The following is a 9,143-nucleotide window of genomic DNA, read 5'->3' on the forward strand; positions in this document are numbered from 1 at the left end:
TGTGTGTGTGTGTGTGTGTGTGTGTGTGTGTATGGAGATTAGAGGACAACTTGCAGGAGTTGGTTCTCTCCTTCAACCATGTGAGGGATGGAACTCAGGTCATGGTGACAAGGGCCTTTACTCGCTGAGTCATTTCACCACCTGCTTCTATCCTTACCTATCCCCAACTCCCAACTCCAGTGTCTTAGAGGTATTAAAATACACATCCAAATACAAGATGACAGCACTCCTTTAAGCAAAACTGTGGCTTCCTTTCTCAGAATTAAATTGAAAGTGCTGACAATGGCCTAGAATTCCTCAAACCGTCTGGCCCCCTGGCACCTTTCCCTCCCACTCCAAGCAGCTTACTTTGGTGTCCTCTTTGCTCTTCCCTCATGTGTCCAGCATATCCATCTATTAGATACAGAATTTAATCTTACTGGTTCCTCAACTTGGAACATTCTTCCCCTGGGCTTTCTTCTCATTTCCTCCGATAGCTGTCGAAATATTAGTTATAAGACTTTCCCCAACTGTTGCATATGAAGAAGCAAGGCCCTTCTCCTGGATTTTTAGTCATAGCATTTGCATTAGCTAGAGAAGGCTCTTTGCTATTAAAAAAACCTCCAAATTTTAGTGCTTAAAACAAAAGTTTCTTGCCCCTACAAAAATCCAACAGGATGCTCTTGATCAGGCAACATTTCCACATCAATTTAGAGTAGTAATTCAGACCTCATGTTCTGTTCCATCAGGACTCTTCCTTCAATCACTTGGGCCACCTGAGTTCACTGCTGTTATTTGCAGCATCTGCTGTCAGATAAGGGAAGGGGAGGCAATGGGAGTAACACTGGAATTTATGTTATTGACAAAATCTGGGAGCAGTACACGTCTCTTCAGCCCATAGTCCATTACCTGCCATCACATGGTTGTCCTTGACTACAAAGGAAACCAGAACATGTAGTCTAGCTCTCTGTCCAGAGGGAGAAAAGAAACACTATGACAATGGTCATCCAATGTCTACCACACTCATCTCTGGAATATGGGAAACTGTATTCATTCCCCCATGAAGAGCAATTCTCACCCAACTCATTTACTGTGTTGAGTTGAAGCTCAGTGTTTCTGGACAGTATGAAGTCTGGCAGTGTGGCCTACAGTGTAAATGACAAGTTATCTATCACTCCAACTGATATTCAATACTGGCCAGAAATAGGATAGCAACAATACAAACTCCTGTTTGGAACAGGCAAAAATAGAAACCTGAAAGTTCCTGGTCAAACTGTTCTTCAGTTGTGTGAGGCACATTGTGAAGTCCCTCTTCTCAAGGGTCCGCTCTTCTGGGAGATGAATCAGTTCCTTATTCCATGGCTCACCGAACCTCCGGCCCCTCCTGATATGTTCCTTGTCTTTCTTCTCCATGGCCACATCTGAGGATGGAGATTATGGCCTCTTTGGGGAAAGAGGAGTCATGAGCCATTTTCGATGATGCAATATGGAACTCAAAAGACATTTAAGACCTAAATGGTGAAAAGTTAGTTTTTTTGATCTAGGATTATGCTTTCTTTTGTTAGTTAATTTTCTCAAAACCTTAGTAATTATTGGTCCATTTGCCTCTAATCAGTTCTGTGTGTAAATAAGCACACGCCAGTTCTTTGCTAGCACGGTTCTCAAGCCTGATTTATTACCAAGCTTTCTTGTCCCCACGCCTTTGTCTTTCAACATACTGGCTGCTCTCCAGGGTGATTGAAAACAATAGGTGGGAAAGCCACATTTTAATTTGAACTTTCCCCTAGGTCCAGGTCATTTTGTTTAATCAAGAAGTTTTGAGCTGGAGAGATGACTCAGTGCTTAAGAACACTGGTTGTTCTTACAGAAGACCTGGGTTCTAATCCCAGCACCCACATGGCAGCTAACAACTGTCCATAACTCCAGTTCCAGGGGATCTGACAGCCTCTTCTGTCCTCCACGGGCATTGCACAACACGGGTGCATTTACCTACATGCAGGCAATACATGCATACACATAAAATAAAAATAATAAATTTTTTTTAAGTTAAAGAAAAAGAAGTTTTACTGATTCTTTATCCCTTGGAGCCTTTTTCAAAAATTCCTGTATGTCACTGTTGAGTTATTTAGCAGCAATTGAGCTTTCCAAGGCTCTGATGCTTCAAACTTTAGGACTCGTGTTTTCTTTTTAATTTCTATTTGTAAACAGGTCCGTTTTTTATCTCATCTCTAGTGAGAGGAAACCAGTGGTGGTCCAGACACAACAACAATCATTTGTTCCAGTTTAGCAGGCACAAAGATTACCTTCCAAGTTATCATAAGTTATCAATATTCTTAATGGATCTTTACAAGTTTATAACATGGGTCATCATAGTTCCTGCCTCCAATATTATGTTATCATTTCCAAACATCTGACTGCTAAGACAATGTCACTTATTCTTTAATAACATGGTTTCAAAATGTATATTACTAGTCAGGGAAGATGAACTCTCCTACATTACTACAGCAGTCTTGGTTGGATAGCTCTCCTTTAAGTGGTAATACAGGGATTCAGACTTTTTCTGTTTCTTAGTTCTGCTGTTCATGGAGCCTCAGAGTCCTCTGATCTTCTTACAATTTGAGTCTATTCATAGATCAGAGATGGAGTGGGGGGTGGGGGGGGAGAGAGGGAGAGAGAGAGAGAGAGAGAGAGAGAGAGAGAGAGAGAGAATAGAACAGGCTTACATAGAAAAGTTTCTATGGGAGCTGGAGAGATGGCTCAGCAGCTAAGAGCACTGGCTGGTCTTGCAGAGGACCCAGGTTCAAATCCCAGCACCCACATGGATAGAGACAAACAACTGTCCATAACTCTAGTTCCAGGAGATTCAACATCCTCTTCTGTCCTTCCATAGGGCATGAACCACATGGGTGCACATAGATACTTGCAGGAATAGCACTCATACACAATAAATAAATAAATAAATAAATAAATAAATAAATAAATAAAAAGTTTAAAAAATAAAAAGAAAGAAAGAGAAAGAAAGAAAGAAAGAAAGAAAGAAAGAAAGAAAGAAAGAAAGAAAGAAAGAAAGTTGGTTTCTATGGCTAGGCCCCCAAATTTAGTGTATCACTTTAGCCTACCTCCTTATGACTTATGATTAAATGATTTATTATTTAAGATTAGAAATCATCACAGGAAAAATCAAAGAAACTCAGTGAGGTGGTAGAATTCAGAATGGAGGTTGCTTGTGGAAAAAGGAATAGAAGTAGGTGAGACCTGAAAGAAATGCTAAAGAACTCCTGGGGAGTTTGTAATATACTTTCTCCAAAGCTTAGTCATGAAAATGCAGATGATTATGTTATTGTTCATCCTTCTAGCTCTTCTGTGCTATAGACAACCTATTTTGAGTTTGTTCAACATTTACTGAAAACAATGAAATTGGTTAACACTTAAGGAGGCATTTAATAAATGTCTAATGAAGAATAAAGACTAAGTGGGAAAAAAATGACCAGCACTGAGGATGTGAGCTCTCACACTGAGTACCTGAGTAATACCTAGTCTTATATTTAATGGGCACTACCTAAGGTACTTTATAGCCATTATTAACTTGTTTCTCTGAATAAGCCTATGATAGGCGAATACTATTACCTCCCCCACTTAGTAGATGAAAAACCTAAGACACAAGTAACTTGTCTGATGTTACACAATGACTGAATGGACAAAGCTGCGATTTGAATCCAGGTAAGCTGGCTCAAGAGTTTGTGTCTTCAATTCTTAGTGCTCCAACATGCCTGGATTAGCTAAGGTGGGGGAGAGAGTCACAAGGATGACAGGGAAACTCAGAAGACCTATCATTTTTAACTCTTCTGTGATGGTTAGTCTTCACTGTCAATGTCACTGGATTTAGAAGCACTTAGGAACACACCTCTGGTTATTATGTTTCTGAGGGCATTTCCAGAGAGATTTAACTGAGGAAGGAAGACACACTTACCTGAATGTGGGAGGCATGGTTGCTTAGGTTGAGGTCCTGGACTAAATTAAAAAAGAGAAAGCAAGTGAAGCATGGACGTTCATCTCTTTCTGCTTCCTGACCATAGATGCAGTGTGACCAACCACCTCATGTTCTTGCCACCACGGCTAGACCTGCTGTGACCTCTCTGAGCTGCCCTACTCAGACTACCTAGGCCTCATCATAAGGACAGTATGTTTAGTATGTTTAGGAGGTCTTATTTGTTGTAACAAAGTAACTGACAAAATCAGCTTAAGAAAGGAAGAGCTTGTTTTGGCTCACAGTTTAAGGGTACAGTCCATCATGGTGGGGAAGGCTTGGCTTTTAAGGGAACACTTCATATCCAAATTTCAGCAGCTTTTGGATTCATTTCTCTGGTATTTGTTTTGGGGCTTTTTTTTGTTTTTTTTTTAGTTGTGAACCTGAGCCTTTAACAGCTAAGCCATCTCTCCAGCCCTTTTCTGGTATTTGTATAACTCTCATTTAACCAGTTTTGCTCAGGTAGTCTCTACCAAAGTCACAAGTACTCTTTTAACTAGATCCTAACCCCACTGGTTGTTTAGCTGAATATCTAATTAATCAATTTAGCTGGCACCCTAAATCCTTCTTTATTGTTTAAGTATATAGCCAATGGGACTCTTACCATGTGTGAAGTTACGGAAGTTGAAAGCAGCTTTTTTTCTTGTTCCCAATTCATTGTACAGAAAAAAATGCACCTTGAGAAAAGCAGAGCATCCCCAAACCATGTGCAAATATCTCAGACAGACCAGTAGGACCCTCATCACAGGACTCTATTCCAGAATCACCAGCTTAAACACAGTTTGTAGAAAGGGCTCTACCTAGTAGACGGTGATAGCAGTTATTGGATGGTAACCTAACGTTGCATAACCCCTCTATTTTCACAAAGAAACAAAGATAATGAATAAACTATACCTCAATAGTCACAAAGCAAAAGGAAATTTGGGGGTGATTTTTTAGATTCAGTCAGGTAAACTATCTATTTTCCACAAAATTACTCAAATACTTCCATTTCCAAATAATTATTTGAGCTCAATAAACCCATATAATTGCCTTCATGGTTTGCTTTGCCTCCACAGTGGAGATTTAAAATTCTGAGATCACCATTTTAGTTAGAAAGTTCTCTTTCATTTGTTGCTTGCCTGTTTTATCAGACAGGGTCTCACTATGTAGTCCAGGCTACCCTTGAGTGCACAACTCTCCTGCCTCAGTCTTCTTAATGATGGGATTACAGGCACAGGACACCATGCCCAGATGGAGAGTTTAGAAAGTAAAGGCAAAGGAGAAAAGCTGTAGACCTTGGTTCCTTCAGCTTGGTCCAAAAGCAGTAATTCAGTAAGTACTCAAAAAGGAGAGATTGACATCAACCATTTCCCACAAAGGGAGCACAGAAGAGCAGAGCCCAGGTTCCCAGGAGCTGGACAGACAAAGCTTAAGGGCCGAGTTGTTAGTGGGTTAACAACAAGGTCCTTCTGACCAGGTGCAATGCAGTCAAGGTGATTCTTTTGAAGCTTTTTCCAAAATTATTAAAATTTTGATAATTTTATAGATATATGCAATGCATTGTGAACATATTAACCCCAGTACCTCAGTCCTACAGAACCTGCTCTTCTCAAATAGCCCCCTTCTGCTTTCAGATCTTATGTGGGTAGCCATGGTCATTGTGTGCTCATGACTACCTGTCTATGTCATGTCTAGAAGACAGCATTTCATAGGTTTCCTCTGCAACCTCCAACCCTTATGATCTATCTGCTCCAATTTCTGTGATGCTCCCTCAGTCTTGGGGAGATTGATATAGATTTAGGGCTGAGCAGTCAACATTTATTCTCAGAATTATGACCGAGTAATACATTTTATTTTATTTTGGTCTTTTGAGACAGGGTTTCTCTGTAGCCACAGCCAGCCTAGAACTCACTATGTAGACGAGGCTGGCCTTGAACTCATAGAGATCTGCCTGCTTCTGCCTCTTCAGTGTTGGGATTAAGGGTGGGTGCCACCATATATGACTTTGGCCAGGTATGAGTCTCTTTATTAACTGTCACCCACTGCAAAAAGAAGCCAAAGTGGACGGCAACATAAGTTCAAGGGTATAAATACAAATGTTTAGCTACATACTACTTAGCTTTAATCAGTCAGTACTAAGTTCCACCCAGAGCCTGTGACATCCCCAGCCATAGACTCTTTTTCTCCCAGGTTTCCAGTACCATGTATGTATTTCTTCCCATGCAGTGGCCACAAAGCCATTCATAAAGTGGTTTGTTTTCCCCCCAAATAAATGTGCCACTATCGCACCAGTGGGAATATCTTGCCTGGCAGGTCAATATAGCATACTCAGGATTCACAGCTGGATAAGACTGTTGATACTTTCTCTCCCCAGCAGCCTAAATTGCACCTACCCACACTATGAACACTGGCCAGCAGGGTGGAGGCTTTCAGAGTAGTTCCAGCTGGACTTATCTGTGTACTACAACCCAAGTTCATGGAGTCTTCATCCATAGGGTCTGACAATCTAGCTCTGCTGCATGACCAAGAACAATGACAATAACTTCTGCTGTTTTGAGAGCCTCCTGGTGCTCCCTGGCCAACAACTCATAGGAAATATCCCACACTTGGCATTGGGGTTTTTGTTTAAAGACCTGTGGATTCTGGGAGCAGTATTATCCACTTATGCAGGGTGCCTCAGTTCAAACCTTTTTTATATTAACTAGATCTTCCTGTTTCCTTAGAACTTAGTAGGTTTCTACATGACCTTTCCTTACACCATTTGGTTGACCCACTCACCCACTCCCACCCTCACACCCCACACATATTTAAATCTTTACAGACCTAGTATTCCCTGTGTTCTACTCTCATACCACGTTGTTTACTGTCGCTTCCCCCAAAGATCTTTCCACCCCACCCCTCAAGGTTCTTTCTTTGCTCCCAGACCTCGTCAGACACTCCAACTTAAAAACAGAAATCTAAAACCTCAAGTCTATGATCCACATAACAGAAATAACATATGGCTTTAGTCTTTGTAGAACTGGGTTTTTTGTAGAACTCATTCAGTATAATTTTTTCCAGTTCCATCCATTTTCCTGCAAATTCCATTTTTCTCTAGAGTTGAATAGAATTCCATTGCGTAAATGTATCACATTTTCATTATCCATTTGTCAGTTAGTTGTCCCCGACCGCTTTCCGTCTCGCCGGCAAGAACGACGCGGGAGGACAAGTCAGGATCCTTCTGCAGCAGTTTATTTCATAAGCCTCTTACATAGCATACTAAGGATGAAGACCGAAGACGCCGAGAAGTGGGAGAGCTGTTGCTTATATAGTCTAAAGGTCCCATCTATGACGTATAAGAAGCGGATTGGTTGCTGGAGATCACGCCACGGGAGGAGGCGAGGGAGAGCAGGCTCTTGTGCACGCCCCTTATGGGTGCAGCAGGATGTTTACTATTAAGAAGGTCCGGATACCGGCGCCATCTTGTAATGGCGGCGGAGGCTGTGGCTCTCCACAGAGGTTCATGCATCCCGACCTCTGTGCAATTAGGCATATTCTCATAGATGATAACATCTATGTATCATCTACTGCGATGCTTTGCTCGACATTCCCTTTGAACTGCTAGAATCCTGTTCTTCATTTGTGCAATGGGTCTTCACCCCAAATGGTGCAAAGCAACAGAATTCAGTGACCTGTGTATATATATTAATTATTTAAGTATCTTAAGCCAAATTTTTATGGTTGATCCGGCCTCTAGCGCTGCGAGGGCCTGTGCAACAACTGCCTTTTGCTTATTAGATCTTATTTTCATTTTGCAGACCAACCATAACACAAAGAGCATCCCACAAATTATAAAGAATCCAAACATTCCCACCCCCACCCATTCCTTGAAGTAGGAGATAGCAGACTGGATCCAGGAGCCCAATCCTTCTGTTAGCGAGAGATCGATTCGCGTAGAATTGATCTGGATGATGGCTACCCTTAATTTTACTAAGGTATCTTCGAAATCTGCAGTCCAGTTGAGCTTCAAATGCTGTGAAAGACTTCTAGAGAGGTTAGCAGCAAGGGTGAAATTATCATATTGGATAGAAGTGATACAAAGGCCTGGGAGTTTCTATTCACATCCCAATTGCGCTAATTGCCATAATATATCCACTTGTTCTTGCAAGAGGTCAATTCTTTGATTGACTAGCATTAAACCTCCTTGGAGCTGCATATTAGCAGAGGCTTGATAATCTAGAGCAGCAGACACTGAAGTGGCTGTCTGCACCGATGTGGATAATGTCATGGCGGATGCCACGGTAGCCCCTGTAATTGCTGCTCCTGCAATGATGACTGCAATGGCGGCAGATATGCCAAAATCTCTTTTATGCCTAAATAAAGATAGGGTACCTGGCATGGCTACAGGCACAGGTATATATCGAGGCATGCGGGTAGCAATGGCAACAGGGTAAATAGAAGCATTCCAGCAGGGGGTATAAGCACATTCATCTAAAGAACAATTTAACATCTCTATGGATTGATTATATGTCTTGCTGACAATCCAAATAAATGGGGGCCAAAGGCAGACTGGAGTAGGAGGAAACTCCTCTTCCTTCAGGATATTTATCTTCTCCGTCTTTATCCCCCACTTCATGGATCCTTTGTGCACGTCCCCGACCCAATCATAAATCAATGTTGTTATCAAATATTTGCCTTCTTTGATATATAGCATGGGGAGGAGGTCTATACAACTCCCATTTATTCCACAAAGCAACCATGCATCAAAGGGATGAATATTAAATTCTTATAAGGAGTCTTGAGTGAAATTATCTCCCATTGGGGGTGACCATGTGAATTTTTTATCTTTTAAGAAAGCTGTTATTCTGGCCTGGCATCCTGTCCAGGAGGGAATAGTGTCAGCCCCTATTTCTCCTTCGCATGAGGGGAATATTTTAGGTTGCTTAGTTTTATTTGATTCTTTATCCCAATATGGCCTCCACCCTATTATAGCTGTAACATTAGCTATGTACTTTGTTCCCTGTCTATATTCTTTTCTTCCAAATCCATCATAGGTACCCGACCATTTGCCTGCAGAAGATTGATTATATAATTCAATGCATGGCCCCGTTGTATTTGCATCTAGATCGTCTTTAAGGGTGGTAGTAAATAACCTGGGAAAAACCTGTGCATCATA

At 41.4% G+C, this 9,143-nt stretch overlaps 1 protein-coding gene across 1 annotated transcript; it reads right to left on the reverse strand.

Moving 5' to 3' along the window:
- Nucleotides 1–7,488: 7,488 nt before the first annotated feature.
- Nucleotides 7,489–9,143, reverse strand: LOC108490921 (the record flags this gene model as incomplete). The annotated part of the gene is given in 2 exon segments (XM_017798464.2): nt 7,489–8,459; nt 8,817–9,143. Coding segments are annotated over 2 exon segments (705 nt in total), but the record flags the coding sequence as incomplete, so codon positions are not given.

This window comes from Nannospalax galili, unplaced genomic scaffold, assembly GCF_000622305.1.
Source record: "Nannospalax galili isolate Female #2095 unplaced genomic scaffold, S.galili_v1.0 scaffold597, whole genome shotgun sequence".
In the NCBI taxonomy this organism is placed as follows: Eukaryota; Metazoa; Chordata; class Mammalia; order Rodentia; family Spalacidae; genus Nannospalax; species Nannospalax galili.